Source organism: Phyllostomus discolor, chromosome 3, assembly GCF_004126475.2.
Source record: "Phyllostomus discolor isolate MPI-MPIP mPhyDis1 chromosome 3, mPhyDis1.pri.v3, whole genome shotgun sequence".
NCBI classification, from domain to species: Eukaryota; Metazoa; Chordata; class Mammalia; order Chiroptera; family Phyllostomidae; genus Phyllostomus; species Phyllostomus discolor.
In genome coordinates this window covers 74736426-74751901 of record NC_040905.2, presented here as the reverse complement: position 1 = coordinate 74751901, position 15476 = coordinate 74736426, and the positions used below count along the sequence as shown (strand labels likewise).

Sequence of the window (15476 nt, the reverse complement as noted above, 5' to 3'; positions counted from 1 at the left end):
GTGTGTCTTGGGCTGGTCACACCAGTCGCAGCTCTTGCAGTCGGTGCACGAGTGTGTCCAAGTGTGTGCCCGAGTGTGCGCGCGCAGCCACAGGCCTCTGGGCCTGGCCTTGGGGCTGCTTCGCCCTGGGCTTCCTCGTGGGCGGGAGCGGGGCGCGCGTACCCGGTGGGACCCACCCGGGGCCGTGCGCAAATGCATGCGGCGCCGGATCTGTGTGTCTGTGTGTCGCTGCCACCGTCGGCACCATTTTCTGCTTCGGTCGGGACAGGAACATAAAAGGGAAGGCGGCTGCCGCCTGTCGCGTCCTCTTTCCCTCAGATGCCCTCTGCTGCAGGTTTATTATTACAGTACGGGCCGCGCCGCCTCTCCCCGCGGCCCTGGCTGGCCGCCGGGCTGTGCAGCGCCCTGGCCGCCTTCACGCTTGGCGTGCCCCCAAACCGCCTCCTCCACCTCCTTATTTGTCTGAAAAGCAACCGCACGTCGAGGCGGAGAAGCCCGCCGGGGGCGGGAGAGGCAGGGCCGGGTGTGTGAGCGCCGGGCTCCGGGGGCGGAGCCGGGGCGGTGCGCCGAGCTGCGGGGCCCCTTTGTCCCCCAGGGGCCCGGCGGGCTCAGTGGGGGAGAGGCGGCGCGCGGGGTGCTGTGGGTGCGGGAGGCCGGGGCGTGAGCACGTTGGCCGCTCGCCGACGGGGGCCCCAAGTCGCCGATTCCTGCCGAGTAAGCAGTCTGGCTCCGCCGCGGCAGCACAGTGGCAGCAAGGCTGGGGCGCTGGCGCCGCGCCAGCCCCATCAGAATTAGCTCATTGTTCACTAGCACACTAGCAGCGGAGAGAGGGAGAGAAAGAGAGGTGGGGAGAGAGAGAGAGACTGTCTTAGAGAGACACACACACTCTTGAAGAGAGAGCACGAGGCAGGGAGACCTTCCCCTCCTTCTTTTTCCAAGGCTGCACTTCTTGGAAGTGAAGGCGGTTTGGGTTTTGTTTCCCCTTCCCCCTTCTCCCTCCTCTTCCCCCACCCCTTCCCCCTCCCCCCTCCCCCCAGCTGTCTTTCTAGCATGATGCCCTTTTTCATCCACATTTGTGTTTCAGGTGTAGAGAGGAGAGAGTGAACAGGGAGCGGGGCTTTTGTCTGTAAGTATATGCCATTCCCATCCCCGGCCGGGAGCGCTGCTTTCTCTTTTGTGTCGATTTCTTGCCTTTGCTCTTAGCTGGACCCTTCAACCCTGCAGAGTTCATGCTTCTTCCCTCTAAATTTTAAAGAGCTGAAGCATGTACCTTGGAGAAATTCTGGCATTTTGGTCCTGCTGCATTAAGGCTGGTATTTAACTTGGGCTTTTAAAAAAATGCACAAGTTAAGAGGGAGAATTCTTTGGGGAAGGGGGTGGGTTTTTTTTCTTGTTGGTGTGATTAATTTTTGTTCTTGCTGATAAAGCATTGTTTAGGAACTGTTTTGTTTCTTTGCATTAAATGCACTTTGGTGCATGCACCCCTCCCCCTTTATTAAATGAATTGGTGTCCCTTCATTCTTACTTTATTACTCTTTCAACGCTGCTGTTGCCGCCAAGGGTCTTTTGGGGCATTCAATCTTTCAACACTTTTTCCCTGCATTTTATTATAAAGCAGTTGAACTTTGGGGAAGGAAAGAGGGCTTAAAAACAAATGACTGCTTTTTGCTTGATGATGATAATAATCTGATTTGCATTTATATGTATAATAACAGGAAAACTCTACGAGTTTATGATACCCTTTTGAGAACTTTTAGTTTCTCCGTTCATGTTAATTTTTGTCATAACTTATGTGAACAAAAGAATTGTATTCCGATGACATAAAGGTTGAGAGGGAAATCACTGCAGCATGTACATTAATGTCGATATGGTTTAGGGAGAAGGGCATAATGGTGTATATTCCTGACTTTTCCCCCTCAGTGTAGTGTTTTTTTTTTAAAACACGGAAGGTTATGTAATGCAGTGCCATTTCCAAAAATATCCACTCTGAGGCATTACACTACACGGTGGAAGGCTGATTCCTATTCTGCTGTCTTGATTGCAAATATACTGCCAGTAGTATGTCTGGGAACAAAGAGCAGCCAGAAAACAATCTATTTTTATCACTTGGTTCTACTTTTAAGTTGCTAAACCTTTTGAACTACAATTTAAAAATGAACCAAACACTAAGAATAGCCCAGGACTCTGCAAAGCCAGGTACCAAGGATTCCTTTGTCCCCTGTTTCAGCCTATAAACCGTCTGGGAAGCTCTTTCAGAAACCCCAGCAATAACAGTAATTTGCATGCAACTTATGTTAACCACAGAAAATAGTTATTTGTCTGGAACCTCTAAACAGGCGTTTTTCATGTGCTGACCTGGGGTGAGGCGATTTGTCCACTGTATTTAAACATATTTTGCAGGTCGGTCTCCTTGGACTGAAGAGAGGGAGGGTGCACGACCAAGACTGTTATGATTCTCAAAATGGTAAGAATTGGTCATGAGAGGAGATTATCAGTCTTATTCCGCCTTCATTCCATATAAATACCAACCACTCACCTTCATCCCGCCTCAACCCTTCATTGTTCTACCCCATCTGACCTTTAAAAGGTTCTATCTCCAGCGTGTGGGAGCTTTGCAGTACAGCAATTTGTATGAATTGGATGTGGGGTTAGATCTTTTGATTTTCAGTCATGTTGAATAGAATACTGAAATTCCTTTTTCAGAAGGGAAGATTTATCTCACTTGAACCACAGAGACCATTCTGTTTTTTAAGCAGAGTGCTGTGCTGTGGCAAGTATGGAATGGGTGACCGTGGTGGGGCTCAGACAAAGCGGTGGGGCTCACGTCGGAGGGAGACAGAACTTAGCCACAGACCTGGGGTCTGTGTCAAGCTATCAAATTATTATAGTATCTGCTATCCTTAAGGGCAATATATATGAAGAACATGGACTTTTCTTATTAATCCACACTATCTACTGTATCTAAAATCTAATTAGCATTATTTTTTTTATGTATAACCTTCATTTGTGAGGAACACCCACTCAGTTTTAGAAATCAAGCATGTTACCCTCTACATGGAAGTGGAACTATTTCTGACCAGCGTTATGATCCTCAGAGAAGGCAGTTGACTGTTTGATGGCTGATTAAATAAAGAATTAGATGAAGTACATTATATACAGCTGAATAAGTATATAGTCTCTTATGAAAAATTTCCTTTGTGAAAGAAGTTGAACTGAAAAAAGTAGGGAAGTCATGAAACTTTTCAGAGAGGTACAGCATGTTCTAGTGCAGATGTTTATACTCTCTGAAACACCTCTTTGCCACTTTGAATGTGTGACTTCCAAATTTAGCTGGAGTTTTTCCTTTTAAAAGAGGGTGGATTTTAATGAATCAAAATTGAATCTGATATACTTGATGTTTTCTTTGAGAACAACCCAAGTATAAACTTCCAGGGAGAAAAATGAATCAGAAGCAGTGAAATGAGTTCAGTGGGAATACTATTACAAATGGGCTCCCTGTGTTCTGTGTGTGCCTCACTCGTCATGTCAACAGGTGGATTTCGAAGCACCCAACACAACAGCTCCCTCTCGGACTTTGATAATGATCAAATTAGGAAACTTGAGGTGGAAGAGCAAAAGGGATGAACACAAAATTAACTGATTGTGGGTTTTGTGCAATGGTTCCTGACTGCATATTGCATTCCTAATTAGCCATTGTCCCAGAGTGCCAGCATGGTGACATAGTGAGCTGTCGCAAAGTACTTTTGTTTTTTCTTTAATTATCTTTTACTGTGACTCACCATATCACCTTGCCTTTTAGTTCTTTATTCCAGAACCCTACTTTCTGTGTCACCACGGACAGTTGTAGTATGTCAGGTGACTAGTGTGGTTAAACATAAGTTTGCCTGCTGACCCTGCCAAAACTAGCCCTATAGGTGAAATTCAAAGAGTAAAAATATCATGTTTCTGTAACAGTGAGTGGAAGGAGCTTTGCAGAAAGCAAGCATGTGTGCCAGAGCTGAGAATGAGAGTTGGAATGATTTGAATGCAGAAGAGCAAATTGGAATTATTATTACATGTTGTTAATTTTCTACAGTTGTCGTTTATGTATGGGGGCAGAATGAGAAATCACAGTTTGTTGCTCTTGGAAGGATTTTTACTCATGGAAAAATTCTTGCAACTTTTTGGTGATCCTTTCATCAAGATGTCAGTCCCGTTTGGCACAAGCCCATTGCCTGAAATGAAACCACCGACAGTTATTGTCTGTGGGTGATTCCAAGTAACTTTCTAGCAATTCTCTTACTCTGGGAGGTCTGAGCTCTTAAAAACTCTTTGTACATATAAGTGTAAAAACAAGTGTTTCAATTGTGTTTTTTAAAAGCTCATATTAGAGGTGTTTTGTGCCTCCACTTTTTCCTTTTTGGCAAAATGAAGTCATTTTCTTTCCTTGATTAAAACTGAAATTACTTTGCTGATCTGTAACTGGCTTCCTTGAAGACTTTAGCCTACATTCAATAGAAACTGCTGCTGGAGAAACAGATTTAACACCTGGTCTCCTCCAGATAATGTATAAATGTCCTTTCTGTTAAACATGTTATTCCATTTACATAATTTAAAACACCAAAGAGGATCTAATGTCAGTGTATTTAGCCTATTTAGTAAAGTGTTTATTCCAAATACAAATTTATTGTTTTTTATTGCTCAGTAATATATTTTCTTATTTTTTAATTATATTTTATTGATTATGCTATTATATTTGTCCCATTTTCCCCCCTAAGCCCCCCTCCCAAATGCAAATTTATAATTGACTTGCTCATTCCAGTAAAAGAAATTAACTGGTAGACTCACTCCAGAATTCAAAAACAGAGTGATTTAATATCTAGACATTTTACATACCCTAAAATGATAATGTTTCACAACAGTAATTTGGAGATTCTCTCATGAATCCTAGAGTGCCTCTTGCATTATCAAAAAAAATACAACCCCTTTGTTAACTTCTGGGGGCACTGATTGCACTGTTGCTGCGCCGGGACCCTGTAAGCACAACTCCAGGAGGCGCCATTGACACAGACCACAGTGCACCTGGGATTGTGCAACTCAGGAGTCCTAAAAGTTTTAATTTTGGTCTAGTTTTCCATGTCTTGGTTTAACAGAATATTTTTTTTCAATAACTCATTCCCCAACTTTTTAAGTTTTGTAGTAAACATGCTTTTTTCCTGTTGCCCTTTTTTTAAAAAAATGCAATTAACAGGATATTGCGAGTCTACAGAGCATCTTCAGCATTTCTTTATGTTTTACGTTTGGCACTTTGCTAAATTTTAATTTCTTAGATTACATTTTTTATGGGTCCTTGGTATTTAGGTTTTTTTTTTTAAGGTACTTACTTTTGATACTCAGTGAGAAGAATATACTTCAGAAAACACAGATGGTCTTATTGAATAGTTGGAAAAAATTAAGTATTTAATCCAATCTCAAGGTTAGGTTCTGATTTTCAACATGCCTACCCTCTGTGCAGTAAACTTGGCTCTGAGTACGTGTGTGCCAAGGACTCACAGTGGCAGAAAGCATGGGCTCATTATGCTTTAACAGGGACCTAGGAATTGGAACAATGTAAGTTCTCTTTAAGGGTGATGCTGAGCTTTTAAAAAAGATGAGTTGACTCCATTGTATGGTTCATAGAGCTCAGCTTTCTGTAGTCTGTGAAGTGGCATTCATGGGTTTACAAGGAGACTCTTTGAATAATCTCTCCATTAACATACGGTTTTCCTGTTGAAAGAAAAAGACAAAGATTGAGGAGGGATGTGGTCCTATTGGTAGCTGTACCATTGGGTTTTAGAATGTAAATTTGCAAGTTGCTGGCAGTGATTCTTGATTGTGGAGAAGCTGAAGAGTACCTAGGAGGGTAATCTTATATGGTACTATCTTCTCTTTCACCAGGCCTTTCAGCACAGTGTGAGGGGGAGAATTGGGAATTGTTTGGGGCAATTAGGACAGTAGAGATGGTCTGTCTGGGTTTAACCTCAGTCCAGCTTCCTTTTGAGCTGCATAGATAATTCAGGCAGAAGGTATATTAGCAGAAATCTTGGAATAAATACCCATTTAAGGTATCATTCTATTTTAACTCAATACAGTTCTTAAAAACTTGTATGTAAATGAGATCATCATAAATACACTGAAGGAGTTCACTTTATTTTACATCCTAGGATGAATATTGTTCAAGTAGGAAAAAAAAAAGATTTCTAAAACAGGAATATTTTACTGAACAAAGTGAGGAACCTCCAGATTTCTAGTTTTGTACATTAAATGCCCATCCACCCTGGACTGACGTGGGAGCCTCCGAGTGAAATACCGTGACTTCCTTCGTCGTGCAGATGTTTTACCTAGTGCTGTTCTGACTGGAAAGTCTTTTAAGGTCTTATCCTCACAGGCAAAGTGAAATGGAGGATTGAGATAATTATCTGAATAATTATGTTAAAAAAAACACTTGATTTCATCTGATTCATTTTGGTTGTTTAAAATGTTGCTGGAGTGATATAGGAGTGGGAAGGACTTGTCTGAATTATTTGAATAATTCCTTTGTTATACAGGAAAAGACTAGGGACAAAGAAATTTTATCAGCAAATCCAACTAGAATATATCAGAGGAAAATGTATTGAATGTACTTGGACTACGTCATCTTGGTTGGTAAAGATATGTTAAAAGATTCCAATGTTCAACTTCTCCTTTGCTTTGAACTGGAAAACAGGTTAACCGTAAATCTCAGCCCACATCTGTAGAAATTATGACTGCTAAAAATATTATTTATTATGTCTAAATTTATCTGAAATGGGTATTTCTAGACATATTTTGCATCTAGGGATAGCTTCAAGATTTTCTCATCTCAGTGGTTTAAAGAATAGCAGGGACTCTGAAATTGATCTATTAGTGCATGACAAGTATTAGCAGTTCTAATAATTTAGGGTTTAAGCATCCACATGACTCTCAAGTAGACTCTAAATATCAATTCAGTTATGAGTAGTAATGACTTGGTGTTAACATGAGTATACCATTAGATTGTACTCTCTTTATTTGTTGGTTAGATCATATGCATTTCTTTCCCTGACCAACTAAGTTATCGGTACCCAGAGGGTTATAAAGTTTGTATACAGTGCTTAATCAAGTATTCAATGTATGTTAGAAGGCCAGTAACTATTTGTTCTTTGCAGACTAATGTATGTAAAGTTGGACTTCTTTTATTTGTTGTTAATGGCTTAATTGTGTTTAGTTTGGGTGAACTAGAAGTCATACATATCCTTACCTTCTAAAAATCTACGAAGTTGACCTGAGTGTATTTTAGTTTTCACAACAAGTCACTTTCCATAGTTTATTAATGGGAGAAAAAAGGGCATTAGACTATAAAGCCACTTACCAAAAAAGAGTGGCTTTCAGTTGCCCTCCTTTACCAGTTTTTCATGCCAAACTCTCAGCAACCTGGTGAGATGCTAGCTCTCTGGGTTTGATCAGGTGTGGTTCTCAAAGCTCACCCCAACTTCTCCTAGGCCATAAAAATCCCCTCTGGGATCCAGGAGGAGCTTTGCTCCCAGTGTTGGAAATGTAAAGCCCTCACTTATTTCCAACATAGTCTGATTGTTTGAGGCTTTGAAGGTGATCCCAAGAACACAAAGATGCCATGTCTGAAAGTACTGAAGAGACTGAGAAGAGTTAGCAGTAGGATTATGTGTCTGTTCCCACGTCAACTGAACAAGGTTTTTATTTACTTTTTCAGCATTTTATTTGTGCTTAGTTCTTTACCTTATAGAAAGTGCACACTTGCCATATACCCTCAGTGAATTTATATTTTAGTTGTGGAAGGAAGACAACATGCATGACAAACTTAACAAGTGCAATGCAGTACAATTCAGAAGAGTGCTTGAGGACCAGGGACTGGGGATTGTAGGGGAGTATTTTTTTTTAAGGAGGTAGAAATTAAGCTAGACCCAGACATGGCAATTATATGGCATACATGTCACCACTGACTCCTGCCACAGCTGTGGCAGACATTGCTAATCAACCTCGGTGGTCATTATTATTATTCAGCCTGAATATGATCTCAAAATCTTCAGTATGGTGTACCATTAACAACCAGTGGGAGTTGGCAGAAATATGGAAACCTAGAAGTGCACTATTTGCTCCTTGAGAGCAGGTACTATGTCTTCTCAAGCTTTTTGTCTCTAGGGCTTAGCACTGTCCTTAATAAATACGGAGTGAATAAAGAATTGAGAGTATTTGGGTAGATTTAGATAAGAGAGAAACACATTCCAGAAAAAGGGAATACATTAGGTATGCTTGTGAGAATGAGCATAATTCATTTTTACTGCAGTAGAGAATGTCCTTGTCCTCTTAGGGCCCATTGGCTATCAAGGACGGAGCTCAGAAACTAGACCTAGAAGTCAAGGACCTGATGTGCTGAGCCATAGGCTGCCATTGAGCAGGCGTCTTAGAGATGGCCTGAGGCTCTCACTCAGGTTCCAGCCTGGGTCAGGTCCTTTGCCTTTTGGTTGTGCCCAATAGAAAGTAGCACACACACTCTCCAATGTTTTCTGGTTAAATGTAAGCTCGCTCTGTTGCTGCCTCTCACTCTCCTTGGGCTTGGGTGGAGAGAAAGAAGGTCCCTAGCAAGAAGGACTTAGGAAGGAAGAAAGGAGCACACTTAACCTCTTTTTTCTTTTTTGAGAAAGTGGTAGCACTTCCATTGGCCAGTCCCAGCAGCTCAGAGATGTCCACTTGGCCAGAGAGGGAGTCACTCTGTGCCAGCTGCCCAAAAGGAGGCACCATGCTCCCCTCTGCAAGGCTGGCTGGGTGTAGCCATGTAGCCATGTGCTAATCAGTTGTAACCACATGTACCCAGCTGGTTCTTTCTCCCTCCAGTTCTTCCTGATTAGCCAGATACACTTTCTCAGAATTCAAGCCAACACTTCCTTACATCATCATAATAAAATTGTTTATGATTTGAGGCCTACAGGCTGTTACTAATTTAGTCAGTAGTCCGGTGGCCATCTAAAGAGAATCTCATCACATGATATACAAAAGTTGGGGAAAACCAAGAGGAAGAGGATTTTCTGGAATTTCTTGATAATAGCACTTGATAATAGCACCTACCTTAGAATTCCGCAGCGGCAGGACTGTCGACATGAAATGGTGTTGCTCACTCTTTCCGCCCCATCAGATGAGGTCGACTCATCTCTGAGTCTCTCAATAACAGTGATGTAGGTAAGCATTTCTCTGAATTCTTTCTACCTACTCCCACGTCATAGTTTCAGATAATTTTTGTCCAGCTTCTGTGTTTCGACCTTCATGAATTTAATTTTTGTGGCTAGAAAGCCATGCCAGGGGCTGTGTGAACTAATACTAGATTTCTAGCCTCAATGGACCACATTTTCTTGGAGGAAGCAGGCCACTTATTATTCTAATGGGCCCCAGGAGTCCCTCCTCCTGTGCCTCTGCTTGCTCACTCCTAGAAAGAATGCTCCTCTTGACAGAGTAAAGATGCTCTTTTAGACTGGGTTTAAATACTAACCCTTTTATGACACTCACCCCAGTATTTCCAGCGGGAATCATCTTGTGCTCCTCTGTACACTCATCACACAACATTCTACCTATAGCTGCCTTTTTTCTGTAGCTCTTTTCTACCCTCCAAGATTGGAAATTTGAAACAAGAAAATTGACCCCCTAGTAACTCAGCGTCATCCCTGTCATCCTGGTAGGAGGTAAGGCTATGAAGCCTCATTTTTTCCCCTTTTCCTCTATCAGTAAGATGGTGAATTCAGATGTGGAAAAGTTTCATCATTGAGCGGGAACTCAAGAACAGCTAGTGAAGTGGTTTGGCCTTTTCTTTCTGCAAAGTGGAAGGAAACTGTAGCCCTCATTGACGTGCTCTAATGGGACCTTGGAACAGATCCCATATCCGGGACCGGTCTGGTAGCTGCTCCAATGCCCCTCCAGGATCTGGCACATCCCTAGTGATCAATAAATGTCTGTGACATGAATGTGTGAGTCAGAGGTCTTGGATGCATGGAGATGTGGGTGTTTTCTGAGACGAACCAGGTGGCTCACCTTGGGATTTATAACTAGTAACCTCCCAACACTTTGCAGAGTTGTGATAGTTCAGATTATGAAATATATAAAAACACACAGATGATGAATTTGCTGCTGAAAAGCCCCTCTCACTGAACATTTCAGAAGGCTCAGTGTTAGGGAGGTAAGGGTGTGGGGAGAGCTAAGTGAAATCTAAGCACTCTACAGAAACAACTTTCAAATTCTGGGCTCCCTTCCTTTACACTTGTTTAGACAGAAGAGACCTTGAGAGAGTCCACACAGTCAGTTTGGTCTGGCCTGCTGGAAGAGGAGTCTCATTTTAGAGTAGATCCACAGACCCGAAACCTTGGCTGGGGAGCACCATTGTTCACAGTGTTATTAATGGCGTTTTTTCCCAGCATCTCCATGGTTTGTCTCTTAGCATTCTGAGTGAGGCATTCGTGACAGCAGAGCATACTTTGCTCTGGTTTCACAAGGTAATGAAATCTTCATAAATGAAATTATTGCCTGTTATTACCTTAGAATGGTTTCCACTCTAAGCTTTTTTTGCCTTAAAAGAGGTATGATTGTCTAGCTGAAGACAGTTTTAAACCCTTGATTTTAGACTGCCTTTTCAGGGTTCATCCTTACTTTCAGAGACTAAAATACAAATGTAACACGTGTTTAGAAAAGAGAAGGAGGAGACACATAAGAAAGTGTGGCCAGTGAAAGGAAGGTCTGTTTGCCCCTTTTAAGCTGAAATGGGGAACCAGAGCCATTGATTGGCTGAATAGTCATTGCCAGTAAAATGACGAGCCAAAGGCTCATACCAATAAGTAATTAAAACAAGAGGGAGATTCATAACGTGCATGAGCCCTGGTGTGGCTGCCCAGGTCTAGCGTTTCTCCCTTCTCCACTCCAGCCCTTACTCAGATCACCATCGCACACCACTGCCCTTTGATGACTGGGGCAGGTACCAGCCTTCCTGTCTGAGCTGTGTTTGATACTGTTCCAGCAGGGAAAAGTACTGCAGCCCAACGGCTGACCGGGGAGAAACAGACACAGGTTGTGTTGAAAATGGGTCCAGGCATTTTGAGGACATCTTTATTGGATAAAGTCAGTGTCAGATACAAAGTCAGTGTCGGACACAGAACAGGAAAGAGTAGAAGTTAGGAGAAGATACTGCATCTCTGGCAGTCAACGTTCAGAACTGTCAAGGAAAAACTAGAGTCAGAAGTTAGATGGATAAAAGGTGTTCAGTAAGATACTTATAAACATGACCCCAAGTAAGGGAGTATTACTAGGTACTTTCCCAAGACATACCGTTTCATTCCCTTTATGATGTCCTGTTAGAGAAGGTTACCCTGAACACTTTGTGGGACCATGATCTCCAAGTCTGTTCTTTGCACATTTGCCAGGCAGTTGCTGAATCTCAATATCAGTGTGTGTGTGGTATGGCTGTGGCAGCACAAAGTTGGACACCTAGCCTGGTGCCTGCTACATTTTGGGGATATAATACTGGCTGAAAGAATGAATACCATGCAGGAAATGGACCCACTCTGAAACAGGCAGTATCAGGGACTTTAGTTGTATAGGTAAGAGAATTAGAATTTGGAAAGATGAATTGATTAGCCCACTGATTCCCTGAAAAGGTGTCCCAGGCTCTGGTGGCTTAGTTCTAAAAAAACTTTTTTGGAAAAAACATGTCTTTGCTACTTTAGCACTACCAGCCCAAACTAATGGGGCATACTCTTTGATAAGATGTTCATTCTATAGGATTGAAAACTGTCTACCAAAAACTCAATGTGTCACAGAAAGTAAGTACTTAGTAAATATTTCTTAATTGATTGGATAATTGAGTTTATATACCCAACCAGTTCAGTTAATCCTGCCCACATCGTCACTGAGCCTTTCTCATCTTTATAATTCTGCTCCTCATTTACCAGGATCTGACTGGTTCTGAAGCCTGGGTGCTCTGGACCATAACTGAGTCTCCATTTCATGCTGCCCTATGGAGACTTGGGTCTACTGATACATCATGAAATGCCTCTGGCTGTGGATATTTTGCTCACTTCTTGATAATAGAATCTTAAATTGTTCTGATCTTGTTACCAAGGTCTGGGAGCCAAGTCTCCACATCTTTTCATTTTATCTTCATTAAGCCTATTCCTTTTTCTTTTTTTTTTTAAATTAGGACTGCTTTTTAAACTTTAATTTTATTATATGAAGCTTAACTGTCTACACTGTCACAATCAATTCAATCAGAAATTCAATTAAATTTGCTCTTTGGCATCATAGAAATAATTCATCTGATAATGAATGTGTATTTTTACAGAATTGACCAGGTGTTCTTACGTTGTTTGGACAAAGCCAGAGGGACTCTGCGGCCTGGCCTGGGCCCGGGCCTGGGCCTGGGCACAGCGCTCTGCATGTGATCTGAGGGTCAAATACAGTTTCCTTTGTTTTTCTCTATCTGGCGCCTATGCAGTAGAAATAACTGATTACTGGCTTGTTACCCCATCTTCATCTTTCCATTTTTCTGTCTTTAGAACCATCTGAGATTCTACCACAGTCATTAACAGTTTCCAAATGGAGTCAGGTTAAATTCTGTTTTTCATTCTGAATTACCATTCTTAGTTCACCCACTTTCTTTCTGGTTTAATAAGTTTTTATATTCTTCCTCTTCAACTTGGACCATTTTATATTTTTACGTAGTGTATGGTTTGTATATCTTCAGATCTTTGATAAATATGGGATTTTAATTGTGCTTCCATTAAGCAGTTTGTTTGTAAATTGACTGAACTTTTGAAAGCATACTTACAGTGAATGTGATCGAAAATGCATCTGATAGGAGAAAACATTCTGAATTAGACTGTCCATTTCTAGGCCATCTGAGAGGCAGGTTAGTTTGAGAGTTCATCTGGGGGTTATATTAAGACAAGTTAGTTTCTTAGCACATGCCCTGTATAATTAGCTGCAATGATTGATAGATACATGTATTGTGTTGAACAATTCCTTTCGGGGAAAATTGAAAAAAGACAAAGCTGTGATCACTAGTTTACTTAGACCCAAAGTCCTAATGTAGCCAACCAAAGTTGCTGCTCCTTCCTCAACGATGGTGGACACGCGGACACTGCAGAGCAAACCCTCTGTGCCTGCAAACAGTGCTGTTTTTTTTAAGGTAAGTTATTTTTGAAGGGCGGCTATTTATCAAAAACGCAGGCAGCACAGAGCAACATATGTTCTTAAGAAAATTACTCTTGACAGTAGGTGTCAGAAATGCACCTAAATTTCATCACAAGTGCACTAAGCAGAGATGCTCCCCATTTCTTGGGGGATTGAAAACAGGCTCCATCATTCAAGAGGCCTCGTGGCATCACTCCAGGTGGCTTAGGGAAAATAGCAGAGAAGATCGATACTGACAAACTATTCTGTGAGAGGAGAGGCTGGGTGTGCATCCCATCTTGCCCATTTCTTGGTTTTGTGACCTTGGGCAGGCTCCCCGACTCGTGGCCCTGCAGTGTTCTCATCTACGGAGTGGTGCGGATGGTGATAGTGGTAGTTAATCCACATGCGCTTATGCGCCTGACCCTGTTGCTGGCACTTTACATGTATTGATGCACTTCATCCTTGAAAGAGCACCATGAGGATTACATGAGTGTGCCTGGAAAACATGCCTAAAATTTAAAAAATACATTATAATGAATGCTATATGCATTTCCACAGAAAACTGGTTCCCAAACTTACATACTCTGCCTACGTGGTTTCCAGCAAGTCCCACAGAATGTTCACAGTTCTCTTCCTTTGGAGAAGTGTAGTTTTGGTGATTGGTTTACGAGGGAAGAAAGACAGAAAGACGAGGTCAAAGTGCTCTCTTGTCGGTGAGTGTGGTCTGGACTTGGAATGCAGGTCTGAGTTTGCATTGCCATCTTTTGCATGTGGATTCGCGTGTGCGAGCCCTTTTCCAGGGAACCTAGCCTCCCGATTTGGCATGCCTCTCGCAGTTATCTTCACGACTCTTGAGGTACTTGTTTCTTCCGTTACTCCCAGCCCTGAAATAGCTTACCAATTTGGGTTGGTGGCTACCGCTTAGATCTTCTCTGCTTCCCAGGGTTCTACTGTGTGGCTGAGCCCTCATTGGAGAGAAAGAAGCCTTCTACTGAATTAGACTACGCTGCACCCAATGGGGTTGAAACTCCAGTTGTGCACAGGAGCACATCCATCCTAATGTTTTCCTATTCTCTTGTACTTTTAGTTCTTGCTGGTTTTCTTAGAGGACATGTTATTGGAAGCTTTCTGGTAGCCTGTCTGTGGCCTGAGTTCTTATAGCATAGGGCTATAGATCTGGTAATAGTTTTTCTTTTTTTAAAGGCAGACTTCTTAGGAGATAACCAGCTAGACTCTGATTTAAGCCCATTTTAAATACCACCCCCCCCCCATTAGAAACCACTTTCCCTCTTGATTCGGTTACCTGTCGTGATGCTGTTTGTTGTTGAAGAGATAATCAGTCTTTCAATGACCAAGACAGTGCCAGCGGAAAAGGTGACCTCTGCTCAGTGCTGAGGGGTGTGCAGCTGCTGGCCGGACGAGGGGCACTGATGGAAAGAGGGAAGAGCCTCCTCTGCGGTGAGTGCTCTGGGAGAAAGGCATACTTCCTGGGAAGCTCAGCCTTGTACTTGTCAGCAAAGGGAGATGTTCTGAAATGTTCTCAACTTTCTCAAAAGTAACTGGCTATCGCATCACTCACCCAGACCAAGAAAAATCCAGAATTTCTATGTCTAGATAAATAAATACGTACCTCACTAGCCTTTCATTGAGGACTTTAACAAAAGAAATCTGATTTTTGAAGACTTTTTCTTCCATGTTGTTGGTGAAAATTTTCTAAGATTTTAATGGCTAGCACCAGTAATTTTAGGACAAGAAGAAAGAAAAATAGTATTCTTGGTGAGTAGAAATCATATTTCTTATATAGTTATTTGTAGGTGAAACCCAGCATACCTAAAATTATTCAAACCAGCTAATAAAAGCAAGTCTAGATGTTTCCTATCAGCCTTGGAATGTGCCTGGGGAAAGTCCCGCCAGCTCCAGATGTCTGGTACTGGAAAGCATAGCAACAGCACTGCTCTCATTTGTGGAGAAGAATATGCAAGGTTCAGAAATTCAAAGTGCAGTCTGGTGTATGAGAGCACAATGTAGTTTTTCTTCCTTTCTTTCCTTCTTCCTGTTATCTTAAAAAGTTGGAGAAAACACAAAATGTAGTGTTTTTCATTTCTTGATTACAAATGAAAACCAATTCATATAAAGGAATAAGGTGGTCCAGACTTAGAACTCAGATGTGTTAAGTAAATATTTACTCTGGTTCCACTCCAGGGAGGTTGAAGATTTTATTAACATATTTGTTGAGGTCAGGGAGGCAAGGAAAAGCTTATGCTGTGCTTAAATGC

At 42.1% G+C, this 15476-nt stretch overlaps 1 protein-coding gene across 8 annotated transcripts in view; it reads left to right on the top strand.

Annotated features, from left to right (window-relative positions):
• Window positions 1-234: 234 nt before the first annotated feature.
• The window catches only part of LOC114494341 (neuronal regeneration related protein), a 29416-nt gene continuing 14174 nt past the window's right edge, over window positions 235-15476 (top strand). The window contains exons 1-3 of one of the 8 annotated variants that reach the window (XR_003684393.2): window positions 235-334; window positions 1085-1126; window positions 2401-2464. Coding sequence is in view for 5 of the 8 variants with exons in the window: in XM_028509378.2 (XP_028365179.1) it covers window positions 2450-2464 (15 nt within the window). In the remaining 3 variants the exon portion in view is untranslated. Of the gene's footprint in view, window positions 348-403; window positions 524-614; window positions 715-743; window positions 845-883; window positions 1127-2400; window positions 2465-6959; window positions 6965-10575; window positions 10580-15476 lie in introns of those variants that run through there. The other 7 variants (XR_004902005.1, XR_004902006.1, XM_028509378.2 and 4 more) reach the window with 7 other exon arrangements.